Source organism: Mastigoproctus giganteus, chromosome 9 (genome assembly GCF_048544385.1).
Source record: "Mastigoproctus giganteus isolate SK-2022 chromosome 9, ASM4854438v1, whole genome shotgun sequence".
Classification (NCBI taxonomy): Eukaryota; Metazoa; Arthropoda; class Arachnida; order Uropygi; family Thelyphonidae; genus Mastigoproctus; species Mastigoproctus giganteus.
The window spans coordinates 68,325,455-68,349,650 of record NC_143583.1 but is presented as its reverse complement, the minus strand read 5'-3'; the positions used below and the strand labels follow the sequence as shown (position 1 = coordinate 68,349,650).

Genomic DNA, 24,196 nt, shown 5'->3' with positions numbered 1-24,196 from the left:
AGGGGAGGTAGGTAACATCTAAAGGAATGTGAATCGCATAGGAACCCATAACCGAAAACGTCACGGGAAAGTAGCAGCAGAGGCACAAGAAGCAGAAATGACACAAGACAGTAATTAGTGACAAACATTTATTTGACATAATATTAACAATGGAGTACGAGATGGATGCATTTCATGATGTTACAACAGATGCTCGAAGGTTCCACCATGGGACGTGATGCATGTTGACACCGACGCAGCATGGATTGGAGGACACGGTCGAACACACCTGGAGTTTCTTTGACAGTAGCAGCAGTGCAGACGAGTCTCGCCGCGAGATCCATTTCCGTCTCCACAGGCGATTCGTACACGATAGATTTGAGGGCTCCCCACAGAAAGAAATCAAGGCTCGATAAATCAGGTGAGCGTGGGGGCCAGGCAACGGGTCCACCACGGCCAATCCATCGACGCCCAAAACGCCTGTTCAAATGGTCACGAACACACCTTCCATAATGGGCAGGCGTCCCGTCAAGTTGAAACCAAATGTTGTGTCTCACATTTGCTGGAACATCGTCAAGTAACCCTGGTAGAACTTATTCCAGAAAGATCCGATATTTAGCGGAGTTCATGCGGGATGGTAACAGGTATGGGCCGACTAAGCAGTCACCGACCATACCTGCCCACACATTTATTGCGAAGCGATGTTGTGCCGCATGGGGGCGCACACCGTGTGGGTTGTCGTGAGACCACACATGAGCATTGTGCTGATTGAATAAGCCTTCCCGAGTGAAATAAGCCTCATCGGTGAAAAAAAACATAGGCTGGAAAATTCAAGTCTTGAACATTTTCTTGGAGAAACCACTGCGCAAAAGCCACACGTGCAGGATGATCTTGGGGGAGCAGTAACTGAACCCTTTGGAGATGAAAGAGGTGTAAGGAATCGTGGTGCCAGACACGCTGTACACTGCAAGGTATAAGGTATGTTCGTGTCAAACGGCACCTGTGATTTCTCCCAACTACGCGTGTGTTTCGCTGTATTTAGGACAGTACACTGTGAAGCCAGAGACTTGAAACCTACACATGGCAGGGTAGTCCTGGGGAGTTTTGTTATGTCAGGTTTCTGTCAGGATGCAGAATACTGCAGTGCTGACAGTTTTTACCTTGGGAAACTTGCGAAATTTTACTATTGATTATTGTCTAATTGCTGGGGGGCTGAATTGCCATTCTTTGGATTGTTCCGCGCATTTCGAATACTTTCTGTGTGAAAGATGTAAAAGCTTTATAATTTTTCTCTTCTATGATGAACAGATGTTCTTCTCCCCTGGGAAGGGGACCAATCTGTGCTATTAACTCTGTTCTAGGGATGTCATATATTATACATCCCTAGAACAGAGATGTATAATATATGACATCCCTAGAACAGAGCTGTTCTAGGGATGTCATAGATGAACAGAGATGAACAGAGATGTTCTAGGGATGTCATATATTATACATCTCTGTTCTAGGGATGTATAATATATGACATCTCTGTTCTAGGGATGTCATATATTGTACATTCATATAGAATGTGTGCCCAGTCTTCACACTCGCCACAGGTGCAGTTTGGGTCATCGGTCAGGCCTAAGGAGGTTAGTTTCGCCTTTAGGGAGCCGTGCCTTCTTTTTCTTTCAGCATTGAAGGTGTTGGTTGTGTCAAGGGCAATCCCCAGAAATTCTGTGGGTATGCCCTTTTTAAATCTATAATATAAGCCTCTTTTGGCTACTTCCAGGTAAAGTGGGAGAGTTCCGGCCAGCAACTGTAGTGCAGGTGTGCTTACTGTGCGACTTGCTCTGGTAATAGTAAGAAGCATTTGTATCGATTCTAATTTATTCCTATTTCTTACTATGGCTGAGCGGATGAACCACGCACCGGCTCCATAGGTGATAACAGGTAGGAACATTGCACAGTATATGATTGCCAGGGTCTTTCTTTTGAGTCCCCAGTCTGCTCGACTGATCCTGGCAATCATACCTGCATAATTTCTCACTTTCTTCGCCAAGTAGATCAAATGGGGGTAAAAAGTTAATTTTGAATCAAAGACCACTCCAAGATATTTTAGTTCTGTTACCATTTTTATAGTGGTTGTGTTAATTTTGATTTGTGGACATCTGCTTATATCCAAATTGCCTTTTAGAAGTATCTGTTTGGTTTTTTCAGGCGATATTTTGAGCATGTGCATTTGTGCCCACTCCTGCAGCTGCAAGAGGGTGGCGTTTGCTCTTTGCTCTACAACCACTCGTGAGTTACCCTTTACAAGGGGAGGGGGAGCCCAGATCCAAGGCCAGAAATTCATCCAAAACAATGTTCCAAAAGAAAGGGCCAAGGATTGAACCCTGCGGGCAGCCTTTATTCACAGGGCGTGTCAATTCCTGGAACCTTGTGCGTATTGAGACACTTCTGTCTGTAAGGTTGCTGTTTATTAGCTTATAGAGGTTTTGTGGGACATTTGCCTGGCGAAGTCTCCTAAGGACACTAGGCCACCAGAGTGAGTCAAATGCCCCAGCAAAGTCAATGGAGATTGCCAGCATATATTTCTCCTCTGTGTTTTTAACTGTTGTCAGTAGGTGGTGCATGGCATCCTCCGTGGAATTTCCCTGCTTAAAACCGTACTGATTGTTGGAATGCAAACCTGCTTCTGTGTAATATTGAACTAATCTGCTATATATTAGTCTTTCATGTATTTTCCCTAGAACAGGGAGTAGGGCTATTGGTCTATATGATTTGGGATCAGCAGGGAGTTTTTCAGGGTTTTTGAGAATTAATCTTAACACAGCTTGTTTCCATATTTTTGAGAATATACCTTCTGTCATACAGTTATTATATAGTGCTATTAATTTATCTGGTGCTATTTCTGCTAATTTTATGATAATATCAACCTCTAAGAGGTCAAAACCTGGGCATTTATTGTTTTTGTATTTAGATAGTGCTATTTCTAAGTCTTGTATAGTAGAGGTTCAATATTGGCTTTGTCATATTCAGTGTTTTCTTTTATAACGTCTAGCTGGGTGGGGGAATGATTCCCAGTTTCAGTCTGAATGATACTGTCTAGGATGTTATTTACAGAATCCACCCAACACAGGGCTGGGGTTCCATCTGGTTTGACAGTAGTTTCTAAGACATCTCCTCTTGGCAGCTTGTTGGTCACTATTCTGTAGACAACTCCCCAGGGGTTATTGTTTCCAGTAGTTCCCACCAAGTGCCTCCAGCATTCCCTTTTCTTGTCTCTCATGAGGGCTGTATACTGATTCCTGTGAATTCTATAAGAATCTCTCAGTGCACCCACCTCATTTTGTGGCCAAGATGTTCTGGCTCTTTGAAAATGTCTCCTTGCCTGGTGTACCCTACTTCTGAGTATAGTCAGTTCGGGGCACCACCAGGGAACTGTCTGCTTCCTCGGGATAGACAGGGTTGCCGTTTTTGTTAAAATGTTTGTCATAGTCAGTGTTTGCTCGCCCGGGCTACAGTTGCCTGATCTAGGCCACTCATTTTCCTGTTTTTGCAGCTCAGCTGCTGTATGTTTTGCAAAAATCTGCCAGTTTGCCCTTTTAAGAATTTACCTTTTGATATCCAACAGAGAGTGTTGGGTTGTTTGTAATTGCCTGTTTAGTTTGAAGGAAATGGCTCTGTGATCTGATGTGGTCCAGGCTGGCTGGACACACCAGTCTGTGATTTTATAAGCTATTGAATTGGTGGCAAGAGTAACATCAATGTCACTCTCCAACATGGTACTGCTAAAAGTTGGGAGGTTGTTTGGTTGGTTTAGCACTTGAAAGGGTGAGGTGGCTATATAGTCTGAAAGTATCTGGCCATTGTGTGTGCCTGCTCTGTCTTCCATTAGGCTGACCGGCAGTTGACATCAGCACACACTTTGATATTTGCAGTAGGTAGCAAGTTTGTGACTACTTGTAGGTATTCAATGGTTGGGTTTATATCTTCCTCTGGTCTGGAATATAGTGAAATAATGTAAAACTGTCCTACAGCACTGGTGATATGGGCACGCACTCCCACTGGGGAGCAGAGGTGACCCACCTTTGTGACTGTAAGGTCAGTATTTTTAACTACTATTGCTGTAGAAGGACACCTGAGGTGTATTCTATTATTTTATAGCCTCTTGGGTATCCTTGAACCCTACCCATATGTGTGTAGGGCTCTTGGAGTACCAAGATATCTATATTATTTTCTTCCAATTTGATTTTGATCTGATCTACAACGGCTCTTGCTTTTTGAGCATTCAATTGGACAAGATTTAGAGCCTAGTCACATTTATTAGCATTAGCATTAGCATTAGCATTAGTAGAGGCATTTGATGCAAGAAAGCAAGCTTATGCAGCATCAGCCAAAAAAAAAAAAAAAAAAAAACCCACTTCCACTTCACCCCTCTGTTGGTTCAAAATACCTGTCCAGCTGAGCCTTAAACTTATTTAGGCTATCAACCTCCACCACAAGGGATGGAAGTCTGTTCCACCAACCATTGACAACCACCCGCTGGCTAAAGGCAAATTTCCGCACATCTATCCTACATCTGTCTTTCTTCAATTTGAATTTATGCCCTCTCAGGTGATTTTTCTGAGCTAGAAGAAGAATCCCATCAGCATTGAGCATGCTCAAACAATTCAAGGCTTTATACACCTCTATCAGATCACCTCGCTGGTGCCTAGTCTCCAGACACTGTAATTTGCAAAACTTAAGCCTTTCTTCGTAAGAGCACCCCTTTATTCCATTCACTAATCTTGTTGCCCTTCTCTGTACTCGTTCCAGCAGCTCTACATCCTTCTTGAAATGAGGCCTCCAGACCTGTATACAGTACTCTAGGTGTGGCCTGACCATTGCCTTATACAATGGAATAATCACCTCCTTATCCCTGCTGGAAAAATTCCTGTATATCATTGACAATACTCCATGAGCTACTCTTGCAGCCCGTCTGCACTGCTCAGAGAACTTCATATCTGCCTGCACAACCACCCCTAAGTCCCTTTCATTCTCTACCACTGTCAGTGTAGTACCACAGAGTTGATACGTTGCTCTGGGGTTACTGTTTGCCATGTGTAGTACTTTACATTTGTCAATGTTAAAGTTCATTTGCCACCTCTCAGCCCATCTGCTCAACCTTTCCAGATCCTGTTGCAGCAGCAGCATAGTGTCAGTAGTGTCCTTGACAACCCTGCCAACCTTTGTATCGTCTTCAAACTTGGACATTAAGCCCGATATACCATCATCAATATCATTTATAAATACAGAAAACAATAATGGACCCAACACTGAGCCCTGAGGGACTCCACTAATAACATCAGTACACGATGAGCAGTGTCCATTGATTACCACTCTCTGTCTTCTCCCCCTCAACCACCCCTTTATCCATAGCAGCAATTTGCCTCCAATGTCACACTGCTCCAATTTGTGTAGCAGTCTTTCGTGTGCAACAGTATCAAAAGCCTTTCTAAGATCCAAGTATATAATATCAAAGTTATTCCCTGCATCCAGTTCTTTTGTGACTGCATCATAGTATCCAATCAAGTTGGTCAGGCAAGACTTCCCCTTATCAAAACCATGCTGTGTCTGAGCTATAATAACTGAAGTCTTGTCTAAATGATCCTGCAGTGCTTCTTTAACCAGTGCCTCCATTAATTTTCCTGGAACAGAAGTTAAGCTCACAGGTCTATAATTACTTGTGTCAGCCTTTGATCCTCCTTTGTGAATTGGGGTCACATTTGCACATTTCCAGTCTATGGGTACCTCCCCTGAGTCCAAGGAAGCTCTCATAATTATGGCTAAGGGTTTGCTTACTTCCTTTGCTGTCTCCTTTAATATAACTGGATAGATCCCATCCACCCCGGGTGCCTTTCTTGTGTTTATCTTCAACAGTTTCTCCTCCACTTTACTCCCAGTTATTTCAAGATTCTGTAGCTTACTGCTAGAGTTGAATACACCTCTGGCATTCCCCTCGCTGAATAACTCCTCATGTGTGAATGTCGATGCAAAATATTCATTTAGTTTGTTAGCTACCTGAGCAGGATCATCAACAGTTGACCCATCAATATCAAGTGGACCAATCTGATTCATCCCCTTCCTTCTAGAGTTTACATAAGTAAAGAACTCTTTGCTGTTTTTCTTTGCCTCCCTTGCCAAGGATTTCTCGTAATCGGCCTTCGCCTGCCTAACCTCCTTTGTAACTTGGTTGCATATCAACTTGTATCTATCATAGGCTTCTGTGTCATGTGTTAATTTGTAAGTATCCCATGCATTTTTCTTCTCTGCCATATGCCTCATTAGTTCACCTGACATCCATTTAGGCCTAAACCTTGAACAATATTTCTTAGTTGGTATGTAAAGCCTAGTAGCTTCCAAGATAAGTTCTTTGAATGCTTCCCATTTTGAATTTGCTGTTGGTAACATCATCAGTTGGTCCCACTGTATAGAATTTAAATACTGTCTCAGTCCATCGTAGTCGCCTTTACGGAAGCAATAACCCTTCCCTTTACCCCTAATGGTAGTTACCTCTTTGAGTAAATCCCACTTCAGCACACTGTGATCACTGCCACCTAGTGGTTCATTTATCTGCAGATTCTTAATGCATGAAGAATCACTGCTGATAATCAAATCAAGAGTATTACTCCCTCTAGTTGCCTCCCGAACATGCTGATGTAGAAAACAATCATCCAATAAATCCACAAAAGCCCTGCTAGTGTGTGAGTAACCAGCCCCCAAATTCCAGTAAATGTTTTATGTTTTCAATTTATGTTTTCAATCTGGCCCATAGTTGGTCCTAGATTGTATAAATTTTACCATTTTTTTATAACAGGGGCATTTATCATCCCTGATACTATGTGCATAGTCAGTCAGCCGTGCTGCTTTACAGGTAGCACATTTTGGCTGCTGATTTTTATTTTGGCAGTTCTTGTAATCGTGGCCAGTGACTGCACAGTGGCCACAGACAGGAGAATTCTGTCTGCAGTCTCTGGCAGTATGGCCATATTTATGACAGTTAAAGAACTGCTGTACAGGAAAGAATTTCCTGAATTTATGGCTGGTCCAGCCAGCGTAGACTCTTTGCTGTCCTTGTAGGTTTTTCCAAATTTTGGGTGACACTTCCACAATGACATTGAATTGCCCATTTTTTTTGTTTTTTGTCCCTCTTTTTAGAAGAAATTCTTTGGCAAACTCATCCAGTTCCATTATATTGATAAAGTTTTTGTTGTAGAAATCCAACATAAGATCTCTTTCCAGAGTTGTCTCAGGGATGTCAAATATAATAATGTTGGGGGTTTCTACCCCTTGGCTTTTCTGTTTGCAGTCCCAGTTTTACTACCTCTGGGTTGGTTTCAATCTTTTTAACATCCTACTTATTTGTTACTTCAATTAAAACTCCATTATCTTTTATTTTTCTCATGTTATTCATCTTTATTTCTTTCAAATGAGGTTTTAATTTTGTCAGGACAGTATCTCTGACTGCTTCACTGGATTTGTATGTAGATTCAGGCTTAGCCTTTGTAATGATTATGTTTGTTTCTTTTGCCTTTGGTATTTCTTTAGTCTTATTGTTGGTTTGTTTAGTTTGTGATGAATCTGCTTTGGTGACCCTTGCTACTTGGGCGTAAGTCAAAGTATTTATTTTGCTGTTGGTGTACACTGCAAAGAGACACTCCTAAGGTGGTGGCAACGGCACGTGTGCTGGTAGTAGGATTATTCTGGAAGGCATTCAACACACTTTGTTCCATGGCGGGAGTTCGCGTCGAACGTGGTCTGCCCGTACTATTCCTGTTACCTCTAAATGACCCATAATCGCACACATTTTGATGCACACACGCAAACAAACGGTGGTCCGGTACATTTCTGTCTGGGAAGCGTTCTCCATAAATTCGTTGAGTGGCTCATCCATTGCCCTCTGCTAATCCATACACTAGGTGCATGTCTGACAGCTCACAGTTCGTATATCGATGCATGCTCTTCGTGCGGCGACTACTGCTTGAATGAGTAAACCATAAATTTTCCCTCTCGCGAACTGATGAACAGCGCCGTCTACCGACTTACGGTGACGTTTCCGGTTATGGGTTCCTATGCAATTCACATTCCCTTAGATGTTACCTACCTCCCCTAAACGTTTGTACCAATATTTTTGAGACACCCTGTATAAAGCATATGTGCAATTTGGTGCTGGTAGAGGTTAAGACTAAATATTTAAGCGATTATGAACGTGAAATGCTAGTTGGCGTCAATGTTAGTTGGCGACAGTATCATGAATGTATTGAGATTGGTCCAATAACAAAACAACAACCATCCAACGGCGATCCTGTGTTCAGAAATAGCTCGTTGATATAAGAGGCCAATGTAGTCCAACAAGACGAACTCAACAAGGTAACTGAAAGGCTGCAGTCATTCAGATAGCAATCCAGTAAACAGTGGTAACAAAAGAGGCATTTCAGAACGCACAACTAGTTTTACGTTTTCGAGAATTTGGAAATTCAGCTGACAACCGAACAGGGTTCCAGTCATGTGGGCTCAAGAATACAAACACTGGACAGTGAATGATTGTAAAAACTTTTTATTAGTCTGATGAGATTCGATTCCTGCTGTTTCACGGTTTCGCTGACGGGAGAACCAAAATATGGCGAAAACAACAAGCGCCCATGGATCCACCTTGACAGGTGTCAACCATGTAGGCTGCTGGTAGCGGTGATTGGTGTGGGGAGTATTTTCAAAGTGCACATTGGGTCCCTTGTCACCAGTGGTGCAACATTTGGATGCCACAGGTTACATGGAAATTGTTTTCGATCAGCCTTCGTAGCTCTAGTGTAACTATCAGCGATGGGGTTCTTCCAACAGGAAAAGGCATCATGTCATAAAACTAGAATTGTACAGAACTGGTTCCAGGAACATAACAGTCAATTCGGTGGGCTGCGGCAGCCTCCTGCTATTCACTAGATCTCAGTGCGCTTGTAGGATGAATGGAACGAGCTCTTCAGAATAGAGGTCTAAAACCATGCAGTTTTCAAAAAAAATGTGGTCTTTATTCCCTCACTGGTACATTATTTGTCGTTTAATTAATTCGTAAATTAATTAACTTTTTTATTGAAAAACATGTTTATTTCTATTCACTGATTGCAGTTTATTTTAATTAACTAGAGTTTGTAAATTATATTTTAAAATATCTTAAAGATCATATCGAAAAACTAAAGATAAATAGCATGGACCCTATTTCCTAGTCAAGAAAAAATAAAATATATAAAAATAAAAGGTGCACGTTGTTTCTAAATGCCAGATTTCATACCCGTAAATGGATTCCATCTGTCAGGTGTTGTCTGGTAGAAGGTCAGAGAGGAGTTGTTCTGCACTTCTATCCATTTCGGTGAATAACCAACGTCTTTTAAGGTGCCATTCCGACGTATCTCTGTAACGCACAAGAAAAACACACATTAATGGAGCGTGACACAAATTCATATCCAGGCATTTGGATCACTCAAGGAAATGGACTGACTTACTGGTTTCAACTCCTGATTTGATCACCAACACAGCATAATGTCCAATATCGCCCATGATGGAGGTAAACAAATCCTTCCTTATCAAGAACGATGCCGTGTTCTCCTTCACTCCCTTTTCGGTCAAATTGGAAACTGGTGGAGGTGGAACTGTTTGAAAGAAATGGTTAAAGTTATCGTTTGAGAGGTTGTGACGTTTAATTAAAATTGTGAAACTTATATCATATACACGTGGCCATGCATTATGGGAGAAATACAATAAAGTATCCCGGTGAGATCACAATTTTTATATTAAGCACAAAAACGACATTAACAAATATAACTTTGAACTTTACGGGTCTTTTAGATAAAAAAATGTAAATTCTTCACTTTGCAGTTAACTGTTAATTTTTTATCATAGTAAACTATCAACTTCTCGACAGCTAATTAATTAATTCTTCTCGTTATTTTATTTTAGTGCGTTAATATGCAATTGTATAACATTTAATAATAGTTTTTTAGTTTAAATTATAATTAATAAGCTGAAACAACTCGAAAGATTTTATCCCCTATTTCTTCTTTTGTTTTTTGTTTTTCTTGTTATTTTAATCAGGTAGTTGTTCTTCTCGAAGGATCAGTCTGATGATTAGTTCTTTGAGCTAATAAAGTAGGACAACTTCTTTCCATTTCTTCATTATCAGCTGACATCTGAATTTCTCCACGCTATCAGCCTCAACCCTCCCCTGGAAGCAACTTATCATGGTTATCAACAACACGCTAGATAAAACTTCTTACAATCGAATTTGAATCTTCGTCCCCTTAATTTAAATTTAAGGCCATTAATTCTGGAATCATTTATAACAGTGAAAATTCCACCTTCATTCATTTTTCTGTCCGCTCTCAGGGTCTCTTAGATCAAACTCAGGTTCTTCTCTAAAGTGCCCGGTTGCCAAGTTCTGTAGCCTAAATACGAGTATTTGAAGTCTTAACGTATATCTGACCTTTTGCAGATCTCATGAAGCGGGTTTCCCGTCTTTTGGCCCTTTGAAGAACTTCGATGTCTTTTTTTTTTTTTTAGGTGCGATCTTCATACTTGATTGTAAGTGCAGTCTTACAATTGTCTTATATTGTACAGTGACCACCATTCGGAATATGACCACCATATCTCTACAAGCAAATGTCTGATAAATCGTCGATAGGAGATCATGAGTTCATTACACTGCTCGAAAAACTTTATGTCCGACCGTATCGTAATTCCTAAATCCCTTTCTTCCATTACTATTTTTAGTTCAATACTACCAAGTGCACGTTATTTCGGTTTTTGCTATTCCCAAGTGTAAGAACTTCCATTTGCTGCACTAAAACATAATTGCCAATTTTCTGATCATTCCTGTAGCCTATCTGAGTCGTCCCGAAGAAGGTTTTCTTGGCGCTGGTCATTAGATACTTTCCCGACCTTGAAATAATCTGCAAATTTTGGTATCAAACCCACTGTCCTTTCGTCAATGTCATTTATGAAATTCAGAAACAACAGTGTCCCCAGAACCGATCACTGGATCATTGGGGTACCCACTTCTAAAGCTAGACCAATCTAAGGAGTAACCATTAATCACAACCCTCTGCCTCCTGCCCCCATAGCCACTCTGTGATCCATCTTAGAATCGTATTCGTGATTCCACACGTTTCGGCTTATTCAGTAACCTCTTATTAGGGACTGAGTCAAATGCCTTGCTAAAATCCAGATAAACCATGTCGAAATTGTTCCTTACTTCCATCTCATGAGTTATTCTGTCAAAATAGCTAACTAGATTAATTAAACGTTATTTTCCCTTCACGAAATCATTCTGAATTTCCTTTACAATTTCTTTTTTTTCTATTTAAATGTTCCTGTTTTGCACTCTTTATCGTTTCCCTACCCATCATTGAAGTCAGCCTCATTGGTCTGTAGTCTTTCAGTTTAAACTCAAAAACAAGAAAAACATTTTATTGAAACGAACCAAGGGGAGTTAATGCATAAACTCTAGAACTCACCTCCAGCTGGTAAGATACATCCATTATATACTCCTGCCACACCTTGCTCAAGGGCTCTGTTTACTTTTGCACGGATGAAGAAGCTGTATTCATATTCTGGTCGCAAATTGTAGAATAGGTAAGACATCGGATCACAGCTGTCGTTATCATTTAAGATAATCTTGTTTGTCGTATTTTCATAGCCAGGCCTGTTCTAGAAAGAGACGAAAACTTCAAAATATTTATCGAATTCAGATTGATTCAAAGAGCTAACTACAGGGTGAGCATAAAATGACTTCCCACGAAATCTCGTAAAATTCGAATTTTACGCAGAAGCGTTTATATCAAAAAGTCTGGTTGGTGGATATTACGGTATAAAAATGGTTCTTCTGCCCTAGAATGCCTTAATGCTGGTAGAAAAGAGAAAAATAAAGAAAATATCTCTCAACGTTTCAAAGCGTTCCAAAGAGAAAATATCCCTCAATGTTCCAAAGAGAAAATATCACTCAATGTTCCAAAGTGTTCCAAAGAGAAAATATTTCTCAACGTTCCATTGCCAATAACCTTGATGAGAAAACATTCCAAACTGTTCAAAAATTTCTTAAACATCAAGATTTAAGAAAGTTTGGAATTTACAGTCAAAGACAGAGACAGGCATCATTGACAGAGCCATATTTCAGCAAGATTAAGCACCACCTCAGTTTTATTGAAGTATAACCAGTCCTCCGAAGAATGCATTAATGATAATCCCGTAGGCCAGAGTTTTGATGATAAATGGTCTCAACAAAGAGCCAATTTCAATCCCCATGACTTCAAAGACCGTCTTTACAAAATCCAGCTTTCGAATTAATTAGAAGTGAAGCATGCAATCAGTAGAGAGGTTTTCAACCTTCAAAAATAGTGCGAATATTTGAAGTGGTTATATCGAACGTGAAATGAGACTATGGATAGTTTTCCTCAAACAGATTTCTCAGCATTCCTTTGAGGTAATAAATAAATATTTGTTTATAATATTTGAATATTCTTCCTGGAAGTTATTTTATGCTCACCGTGTACTTTGAGAGGTGTTAAACAAACAGAAGTGTAATTGCTCGTGTGGAGAGAGAGGGGGGGGGTGGAAATTTACCTGAAGAAAATAATAAATCATTCGAAGATACAGAATGAAGAAATGAATCTGAAGAATTAAAACTGTCGTTACTGATATTTGCAATTAGAAATTAAAATTAAATCTTACCTTGTGACCGAAATACTCGATAATGTATGTCTCAATTTTTCCATTTCGATCAACAGGTGGTGCCCAGTAAAGTACAGCCGAAGTGGGAGAGAAGTTGCAATCCGCAGAAATGTCAACAGGCTCCGAAGGGGCTGAACAGAGAATAAAAATTAAAAGGAAAGACATTTGCATTCTGTGATACAGAGTCAATAAGAAATATAGATATGGACAAACATTTTTATCTTCTAGGTTTGGGAGAGGACTTTTAAAAGACTCAAGTATCCAAATAAATTCACGTATTAAAAATTAAAGGTAGCTGGACGCTTTCGATGATTATACGTATTTTGTTTGCTCCTTCTATCCTGAAAACATTTTTATTAAGAAATATAAAAAGCGACCCAATTTTCAGAAATAATGTTTGTTCTTATTGCGTACAGATCTATGATCTAGAAAATGAATCGATAGTTATTTGAATATTCTTGTTGTAAAATTCTGTGCAGACCAGTGTATACATTCCATTTGCTTTTTTAACAAATTGTGCAAATTTGTTAATAAAAAAACCACAAATAATAAATCACTTGATGGTGATTTATTAGCAAGTGATTCCCAGCAAGAGCACCAGCAAGTGATTCCCATGCGCATGAAAGGTTTTCACCTGTAGCTTCTCATATGAGTGGCCTGGATATGGGAAAAGCATACCAAAGGAACCTCGTGAGGTACAGAAATGATGAAGGAAACAACACCGACACAACAACATGTAAATGCAGTATTATATTTAAAAAATGTATTTACGATATTAATAAAGAAACACTATAAAGTGTATACCTGCTGACATTGTCCTAAGCGAGTCGTTAGACTTTTGTGGTGGAGAAATTCCTGCTTCTGTCATAGCGATGACCATGAAGTAATATTTAGTGTGAGGTCTTAATCCAAGAACAGTGACAGTCATGTCAGTGCAACGCTTCTTTTCCTCCACAGTTTCATTTTTAACATTGTTAAATGTATTCGTTGTGCAGGGCTTGCTGTGTTCGTAAACCATTATTGTGTAACTCATTGGACCAGGACAGTGGACTGGTGAGTCCCATCTTAATGTCATATTCCTATCTTTATACGCTGCAATTCTCAGGTTGCTGACAGGATTTGGCACTAAATAAAAGACAATAATGTTAACTATGCAAGATTGACAACAAATGGATTAAAAATCATATAACATTTTATATCCGAAGAACAATGCACTCAACTGAAAGATCGAGGAACTAAACTTTAATTAATGGTGCAATAAGTTCTTCTGGATATGTAAACACGCAGTTTGTTAAACTAATGATACAAGATTCACATCTTGTAGAAAAATAAAACAGAAAAGCGAACAATTTATTAGCTGAGAACGGATTTTATAAGGAGTCGAATAGTCAATATAGTTGTGGATGTATCCATTATGCTAATTTTCAGGGATAACTGTATAGTGCTGCCATCTAGTTTATTATATCCAAAATATGGCAAATACACAAATCGTTTCTTTTTTTATTTTATAAATAATAAATTTTCTGTTTATACTCCGGGACGACCAAACAGTCAGAGGAGTTAACAAGATAGACAGAATACAAGAAACAGCACCGTATTCAGCAGTCACGGGCTTGAACCCCGGTCACTCAAGGCACGTGTACTTAGGCACCCGCGCGCCTGACCACTAGGCTACGGCGGCCTACTTTTCAGATTTAGAGCATTAGTTTAAGTGATTAAGCGTTGTTTGAAAAGTGCCTTTTATATTTTTATACGTTATAAACAGTTGGTTATTTCTGAATAATTAACGGTGATTAATTTTAAAAATGTGACGAATTTTCAGAATTAGAGTTTTGACTTTTTAGAATTAATTAAAATATTTTGTTTAGGTATTTTTATAGATCTTCTATTTGTCAATCTTTCTGAAATTTTGAAGGAGCTCAGAGCGTTCAATAAAGTGCGCTGTACTAGAATAATTTAAAAAGAAAATCAAATATATCATCGAGATATATTAATAGATTTTATTGAAATACTTGCCTCCAATTTTAGTTTCAATTATTTTGGCTGTAGACCAGGTACCACGTCCAGCTTCTGTCTCGGCAGCCACATAGAGACTATAACCAGTAAACGGGAGCAAATCGACAACAGTGATGTTACAATCTTCAGAAAATAATGTCCTCTGAGGTATTGCTGGTGGTGTTCTGCTATGGTATCCTACTATATAACTAAGTATAGGTCCGGTGGATTCTTGTGGTGGCTTCCAATTTAAAGTAACAGAAGTATTGGTGATCTCAACAATTTCCAAATCTTCAGGAGAATGCGGTACTTTAAAAGAAATAGAACATTTATTAGTTTGTGACGCGCCATTTTTTTATTTTCAGTTTAAAAAAATAAAACACACACATGCTAAGCTTTTTATAAGAGATATTCAGTACTTTTTAGATTAATTATTTTATAAAATCTGATCAGTTGTGAAATAATTCATAAACAGCATAATATATATTCAGTTCTTTTTAGATTATTATTATTATTTTTTTTTAATCTGATCAGTTGTGAAATAATTCAGAAATAACATAATAATAGTAAATCGCCTGCTACATAGACAAATTTTTCTTATATAGTAACTTGATTTCCCTCAGTATACATCCCTTGTAAGATTGAACATATTTCGAAAAACATTCAATTAATAAAATTGAATAAATACATAAAGTAATTTAGTAGAAAATAAACCCGCCAGATGGAAGCACATGAGTCGATAGTTGCGATTATTGTTATTATTAATATTTATTTATTTATTTAGCTGTTAGTATTGTTTTTTCAACATCATTCCACAGGTAAAATCAAACTCTTTGATGGAGTAATTTAATCAAACTTCAAGAATTGATAACTGCTATTTATAAACGTCTGATTTTAATTGTTTTATTTGTGAATATTCGTTTACCTCCAATAGAAGTAGCTTCTACCACAGGAACAGACCAATTTCCTCTTCCGGCTATGGTTACTGCAGCCACACGGAATGTGTAATTTCTGTAGGGCAGCAATTTAGTAACTGTTGTCTCAGTCTCGCTGGTTTCGCGACTATTGCGCTGAGAGTTATGGCTCCAATCGACGATGTACAGAATAATCGGTCCTCTGTCTTCAGCGGGCAAATTCCACATAAGAATCGCAGATGTGTTGGTAACATTCACAGCTTGCAGCTGTTGTGGTGGGTTGGGCACTAAAGAAGAAGAAAAAATCCATATAGAGTAACTGTGAGAGAGAGAGAGACAGAGAGATTGAGATTGAGATTATGTACTGGTTTAAAGTGCTATACTTTTAATAATTCATAGGAGAGACAATTATACTTGTATCTATCACAAGTAATGCCCTTTAATGATTTATTTTTAAAATCGTTAAAGGTTTAATAAACTTTATTATAATAATGTTATTAATAAATTTTACTTTTTGTTGTCAAATAATTTTTAGCATTCACTTTTCTCAATCAATAGTCTAAAGTTACTGTTAAGTTGAATTCGCTTTTAAGTGAATTCTCAGATTTGTCTACTCAGACGACGCAGATAGAATAAAAGCGAACCCTCTTTATTAATCTTTCAAGAGATGTTCAATTATGCGTTTCTATTTTCATAGAATTTCAATGTTCTCCCGTTGAAGTCATCACGATGGCAGAGAACATTGCTCAATCAGAAGCGACCTTCACGATCAAAGAGATTTCTTTTGGAGCTAATAGAAAAGGTCTAGAGTTCACAGAAAATGCTCTCCACACAATAGTGAGAGAAGTTATTTACCACCACTGTACCAGTCCTTACCAATTACGGGAGTGTGGTGATGAGGAAAGATGATAAAAAAATAATTTGAAATTGCTTTTCATTAGGAGTAGCGAACGATAACCTTCCACTTCAGTTCTGCCTTGGTTCAAATAACGGAGATGCTGTTGTTATTCATTTACAGTGCAATATTTGACAGTGTGATTACAGATTAATTGCTATTGGCAATGTGAATCACGCTGATCTAGATAAACATAATCACCAATGAATGAACAGTTAAAATTAGGACAACTTTAGCGAAACTGAAGAAATAGAGATTATACTGTACTCTTATACTTAATCCTACTCATAATTCGATGTATGAAACTCACCTCCAATCTCGGTCTTTACGGTCACTGGTTTGGAGCACCGTCCTCTCCCAGCTGTAGTTTCAGCGGCCACTTTGATCTCATAATCTTTATAGGGCAACAGACCATCAACTGTCATGGAAGTATCATTGCTTTCTACCTCCCGATTTTCGTAGTCTGGAGAAGCCAGGAGTACCACGTACTTGATGATGAGACCGGTATCAATTTCTGATGGTAGCCACGCCAGGCTCAGAGTGGTGTTGGTAATATCAAGCACAGTGAGGTTTCTAGGTGGGTCGGGAACTGCAAAAAAAACAGACAAGCGTTAGTGATCAGTGAGTAACCCTCAAGGTGGAAATAATCGTAAAATATCAATACCAGCTAACCTCCTACTTCTGTTGTCGCCTCCACAGGATCTGTAAGCCGTCCTGTTCCAGCAGATGTCACTGCAGCAACCTGGAATGAATACTTGGTGTTTGGGAGCAAGCTTCCTATGAAGAATATCAAGGTTTCGACCTTTTCGAATATTGCCTGTCCTCCAAAGGTCCAGTGCACCACATATTCATCTATTGGACCCACGAACACTTCGGGAGGAGACCATGTAAGGTTGGCAGTCGTATTAGTCACCGATATGGTCAGGTTCGTTGGTTGGAAAGGAACTATATATGCATAAAAAAAGAATACAGGTTAAGAAATAAACTCCAACTGGTGATCATTTGCATAATTAAAAATTCTTTGAGTAGGTCATCCAGAAATTAAATAAGGTCACCACGTAAAACAATATACACCATCCCATAAACTGCCATGATTTCAATATTTTATCTGCAAAATTCTCTGATCCAAGAGACAGGCGCGCATGTATGGACAGACAGATGGTCAGTGTTGGTGACGATACTGATTCATTGCACAAATAAAGATATAAGCGGTGTGATCAGATTTTTTTTGTACACAAGGGGTCGTCTCACACCAAGATTGAAATCGAAGGATGTTAACGAGCTGAAAGTAGAAGTGAAGTGATTTTGTGCGTGTCTGTAAATGTTTTCGAAGACTAGAAAACTTGTAGGTCATTGTCTATCAGAAAAAACTATGCGAGCACTTGGATCCTTATTAAGCTACTTTCTGAATGACTTCATAAACTATTAGGATATCCAGTTTTAGTTTTTCAAATTAAACGAGAAAAAACACAAATACACGTGCGCCCATTGGAGTCTAGTCTGGTTTCATTAAACAGGCCATATGAATCTGCACGCAATGAGGAACCATTGTGGCTGATACCGTCTTTCTCCCTTATATCTTTTTATTTTTATTGAGGCGATTAACTGCTGACAAGCATGCTGGATCAATAGGAGTGTACTGGGTACACTCCTATCGACACTTATTGTGCGACTAGAGATGTGCGGTTAGCGATGTGATTATCTCTGTATCATGGAGGGCCATTGAGGATTGGGCAAAAGTAAAAATTTCCTTCCACAGCGGATTTGTTGTTCCTTGACCATCTATATAGTCATCACTTTCCTTATCTAAATCCATTAGGTCTCATTTGGAGTTCTACACCTCTGTTCTACACCTGATACCTACTGAGGTGTAGAATCGGGACAAGTTACTCCAACGTGTTGATAAAGAGGGGCATCTCGACCTAAGGTAATTATAATATTTGAGGAATCATTTGTTTGTCGATACAAAGAATGATTTTGTGAATGCGTCACATCAAAATAAATCAAATAAATAGAACATTATTTGAACTTCTATTATTAGAAATCGCCTGCAGTACATACAGTGGATTCGTTCCAAATCAGTGTTGTAAAGGGAAGGGTTTTTGCTTTTGTAAAGGCGACAACGGAGGTCTGAGACAGTTTTTAAAGTCTATACAGTGAGACCAACTGATGATGTTACCAACAGCAAATTCTAAATGGAAAACATTCAAAGAATTAATCTTGGAATCTACTAGGCTTTTCATACCAACTTAAAAATATTGTTCAAGGTTTAGGCCTAAATGGATGTCAAATGAACTATTGAGACATGTGGCAGAGAAGAAAAATGCATGGGATACATATAAATAAATTAACAGGTGACACAGAAGCCTATGATAGGTATACGCCGGTCTGTAACCAAGTCACAGAGGAGGTTAGGCAGGCAAATACAGATTACGAGAAATCTTTGGCAAAGGATGCAAAGAAAAACAGCAAAGAGTTCTTTACTTATGCAAACTCTAAAAGGAAGGGGATGAATCAGATTGGTCCACTTGATATCGAAGGTTCAACTGTTGACGATCTCAGGTAGCTAACAAACTAAATGAATATTTTGCATCTACATTCACCCATGGAGTTATTCACGGAGGGGAATGCCAGAGGTGTATTAAACTCTGGCAGTAAGCTAGATAATCTTGAAATAACTGAGAGTAAAGTGGAGGAGAAATTGTTGAAGATAAACATAAGAAAGGCACCTGGGGTAGATGGAATCTATCCAGTTATATTAAAGGAGGCGGCTTAGGAAGTAAGCAAACCCTCAGCCATAATTATGAGAGCTTCCCTGGACTCAGGAGAGGAACCCATGGACTGGAGAGGTGCAAATGTGACCCCAATCCACAAAAGAGGATCAAATGGAGACACGGATAATTACAGACCTGTTAGTTTAACTTCTGTTCCAAATGGAGGCACTGATTAAAGAAGCATTGCAGGATCATCTAGACAAGACTTCAGTTATAGCTCAGACACAGCATAGGTTTGTTAAGGAGAAGTCTTGTCTGACTAATTTGATTTGATGCTATGATGTAGTCACAAAGGAACTGGAAGCTAAGAATAATTTTGATATCATATATTTGGATCTTAGAAAGGCTTTTGATACTGTTGCACATGGAAGACTGCTGCACAAATTGGAGCAATGTGGCATTGGAGGCAAATTGCTGCTATGGATAAAGGGATGGTTGAGTGGGAGAAGACAGAGAGTGGTAATCAATGGACACTGTAATTCGTGGACTAATGCTGTTAGTAGATTCCCCCAGGGTTCAGTGTTGGGTCAATTGTTGTTTTCTGTATTTATTAATAATATTGATGAAGGTATATCAGGCTTAATGTCCAAGTTTGCAGACGATACGAAGGTTGGAAAGGTTCTTAATGGCACTAATGACAGTACGTTACTGCAACAGGATCTAGAAACGTTGAGCAGATGGGCTGAGAGGTGGCAAAAAAAATATTATTATTATTTTAGGCCTGCCCGTAATTGATTACATTTTTTTTTTTCACACACAAGAAAATTTTTATTAGGAAGCAGTCTAACAAAATAAAATTTATACAACAGATACAGTTCAAATAAAATATCTGCTGTTTGTTCTTTCCAAGTAGTCAAGTTAATGGTGTTAGCTGAGCAAATTCACCAGTTATTAGCCTGTATTTGTGGCTATAAATTGTGTATGTTCTATGGTCCATTAAATTAAAAAAAAGCCCATTAAATTTCCTCGCGTCATCAACGGGATTCGAACCTGGGCCTTTTCCACCCGGTGTAGGGAGGACGGGGACGATACACTGTGTTACACGCGCAGACGCTGAGAGGTGGCAACTGAAGTTTAACATTGACAAATGTAAAATACTGCATATGGGTAGCAGTAACCCCAGAATAACATATCAACTGTGTGGTACTACGCTGAAGGTGGTAGAGAATGAAAAGGACCTGGAGACAATTGTGCAGTCAGAAAAGAAGTTTTCTGAGCAGTGCAGATAGTCTGCATGAGTAGTTCATGGTGACATGTCAATGATATACAGGAATTTTTCTAGCAGAGATAAGGAGGTGATTATACCCTTGTATAAGGCAATGGTCAGGCCACACCTTGAGTACTGTAAACAGGTCTGGAGGCCTCATTTTAGGAAGGATCTAGGGCTGCCGGAACGAGTACAGAGAAGAGCAACAAGATTAGCGAGTGGAACAAAGGGTTGCTCTTACGAAGAAAGGCTTAAGATTTGCAAATTACATTCCTGGTGACTAGGCACTTGCGAGGTGATCTGATTGAGGTGTATAAGGCCTTGAATGTTTGAGCAAGCTCAGTGCTGATGGGATTCTTTCTCTTGCCCAGATTACTCGCCTGAGGGGACAAATTCAAATTGAGGAAAGACATTTGTAGAATAGATGTACAGAAATTTGCCGTTAGCCAGCGTGATTGACTGCTGGAACAAACTTCCATCTGTCGTTGTGTAACCCCTAGCATTGTCGCTGTTGTGGGTATTATTGAATCAGGCAATCATGTAACCAATCACTGCCTGCAATAAAGATATTTAATAAAGATATTTAAGTTGACAGCTTAAATAAATTCAAGGCAGAACTAGACAAACTTTGGAACTAATGGATGGGTGAAATGGAAAGTTATTTTATTTATTTTATTTTTTTTTTTTTTTGGCTGATGCTGTATAAGCTTGCTTTGCTGCATCATATGCCTGTGCTAATGCTAATGCTAGAGACCGACTAACTCAGCCACGTTCTCGAAAAGGCCCATGAAAATTCTTCGTGCCTTTGAGAGGATTTGAACTGAAGTCTTTTCCACGTGGTGTAGGTGGACAGTGATTATACCAATTGTGCTACCCACGAGGGGTACATCTTTTACCAGCAGGAGGTCGGCTTAGCTGCTTTTGGTTGGAGATGATTCATGGTGTTGCTATTACAAGTCAGAAACAAACTTGATGAGTTTGCAGTGGAAACATCAGAAAAAACCATCTCTAAAAAGACTCGTCGCATGTTCAGTCTTGTACGGTCTCGATCACGAATTTCTTTGATTTTGCCAGGTTCATTAAGCACAGATTCTCACACCAGATTTCATTGCAGACAATATAGGCCAGCATCCGGGCATGCTTAGTGCTGTCGTCATGCTTTTTTCATTACAAAGCGCTCTTTCATATGGCAATGATCACGAACTCTATATGGACGGCCCTCGTGGGCAGCACAGGTGGTAGAATCGCCGTCCTCCCTTCACCGGGTGGAAAAGACCAGAGTCCCGTCGATGACGGTGGGAATTTTTATGGGTAATTTTCACAACGTGGCTGAGTTAGTCGGTCTTAGATGAGGGTAGCATAGTTTTTCTTCCGGAAACTCGGGTTTTTTGTCCAGCAAACAGAAAATCAATCTCAGAACACACGCAATTTACAGACAATATACATGGAACAACATGGCCTTAGTCGCTGATGCTTTTAAAACACAATAACAATAACTATATGGATAGGTTTCGTTGGGATGTGCTCCAGCATTGTTCGTAAAATACGGATTTTTCTGTACGTGTCGTTATCATCTTCTTATCTCTTGTTTAGTTTAGTCCAGTTTAAGTTTAAATACCAACGGTAAGTGCAATTTCTACAGAAACAAAACTCTCTCTCTCTCTCTCTCTCTCTCTCTCTCTCTCTCTCTCTCTCTCTCTCTCTCTCTCTCTAGCAAGGGACCTAACATTTGTCTTAGTCAGACTATGATGTGCCATCACACAAAAAATTGCAAATTACTCACTTCCCACCTTCGTTCTTTCTGTAAAGGAATCCGACCATCGACCTCTACCAGCAGCTGTCCAGGCAGAAATCCTGAAGGTGTATTCGGTATATGGCAACAAATTGCGCACTACAGCTGACAACGCTGTGTAGTTTTTCATCAGGTCGGTATCTGCAGCGGTGCTGTTGTACCACACAGTATATTGTAAAACTGGCCCAGAGTACTTCGCCGGAGGACTCCACGATATTTCTACGGTGATGTTAGTGACTAATTCAAGACGGACTTCGGATGGGGAATGAGGCACTGAAATTAGCAGAGATCTGAGTTAATTTAAGAAAAAAAATTCAAAATAAAAATATAAATGGCAAGACAGTTAAATTTCGAAGCCGAGCAAGAAAAAACTAAAGTCCCAAAACTAAAATTATTCAACAGATATTCCCTTCAAATCAAACTCCTGATAAGACATATTTCCTCTTCAATTTTGCAGCAGAAAATACTGAAAAACAAAATGTATTGTTTATTTGTTGTTCTTTACCAACATCCTTTTCAATACACTTCTCATTTTGTTAGGTTCAAACAGGCACAGAATCAGACAAAATGAATCTATAAATTGACTAGTGAATCTATAAATATTCTTTCAGATTTATTCTAAAAAATTAATTAATTCAAAGGATTATTATATATTTAAATACCCAGTTATTAGTAATTTTGACAGAAAAAGTAGCATGCTACGCAATTTGCTAAAAATTTGCAACCTGAAACTCGAAAGTTTCAACTTGCGCTGCCATTACTCCTAATTTTCAATATCCACCTCGCGTCAAGACCACTGCTCCTCTGCCCTCGTAACAGTAGAGTGAGTTTGCAGCTTTTTACTCATTTGAAGAGGTTTGAATTCCAATTCCATCGAAGCCTGGAGGAATTCTTAAAGATTCCTTCAGTGGGACTGTGGTTAGCCGATCTCAGGAGAGGAGATTACCTTTTCGCTAATCGAGGAGTCAGAAACTGCCAAAAGGCTCTGTTTGCTCTCTTAATATTTGGATTTTGTTGCACGGTGGAGTTTCATTAGAGATATACACAGAGATTATTTTCTAAGCTCAATCGAAATAAGAAATTTGAGCGCGTGTTGCCTGCTTTTTTATCTTTACTTGATAAATGTCACAACGATTGAGATGTGAGCTTGCATAGTGCAGTTTGTTTAAGCGAGATAAGAGATAAAAACTACATAATATAAACGTGATATTTTGTATTATGATGCACTGATACTGGTGTTAATTACTGATGGTAACTGTAACGGTGTGTTTATAACAGCTCGTTTATAAAAATAATAAAGAACAGAATGTCTTAAAACAAAATTTGAGGACAAGATCGGGAACTATAGGAAGACTCCTATATGCAGATCGATCATTGAGCAAGCATTTACAATAGACACCATAGTGATGTCTTCTACGTGGTCTTCTATGCTTCTAATCAGTTAAAACCTGAGCACAGTCTCAATTACATGTCAAGGTAATTGAAGCTATGATCAGATATTAAACAAAATGGCGGATTGTGTACATTGGTCAAATGCTATCGGATTGAACATTGCTAACCAGTTAATTTCTATTATCATTATTAACTTAATGAATGGGTATGTAAGATCTTTTTAATCAAGATAACATCTTTTCTTCTTTTTTAAAGGATCTTTGAACATATTTCTTCTAAAATTTAGAAAATTTATTGTTCTGAATATTTTATATTATACATTCTTTTTCAATATTGATGACGTCTGGAAGCGTTAAAAACTATCTGACATCTAATAGCAGCAAAGCTAAAAAGCATTAAAAAGATTCGAAAAGTAGATTTGCTTATCCGATAATTAAAATGATGGAAGAATGAAATAAGAAACAGGGAAATATTCTCAGCTTGCAGTTTCACTCTCGCACTCGCACACCGACG

The 24,196-nt window shown here is 38.8% G+C and overlaps 1 protein-coding gene across 1 annotated transcript in view; it reads right to left on the bottom strand.

Moving 5' to 3' along the window:
• Window positions 1-24,196, bottom strand: part of LOC150080419 (receptor-type tyrosine-protein phosphatase H-like) — a 75,485-nt gene that overhangs the window by 33,649 nt on the left and 17,640 nt on the right. The window contains exons 3-12 of the mRNA XM_090381939.1: window positions 22,283-22,564; window positions 17,191-17,463; window positions 16,829-17,107; window positions 15,635-15,910; window positions 14,731-15,018; window positions 13,519-13,839; window positions 12,715-12,845; window positions 11,502-11,694; window positions 9,495-9,641; window positions 9,284-9,403 (exon numbers count right to left, since the gene is read on the bottom strand). Of these exons, the coding sequence (XP_090238065.1) occupies window positions 9,284-9,403; window positions 9,495-9,641; window positions 11,502-11,694; window positions 12,715-12,845; window positions 13,519-13,839; window positions 14,731-15,018; window positions 15,635-15,910; window positions 16,829-17,107; window positions 17,191-17,463; window positions 22,283-22,564 (2,310 nt within the window). The remainder of the gene's footprint in view (window positions 1-9,283; window positions 9,404-9,494; window positions 9,642-11,501; window positions 11,695-12,714; window positions 12,846-13,518; window positions 13,840-14,730; window positions 15,019-15,634; window positions 15,911-16,828; window positions 17,108-17,190; window positions 17,464-22,282; window positions 22,565-24,196) is intronic.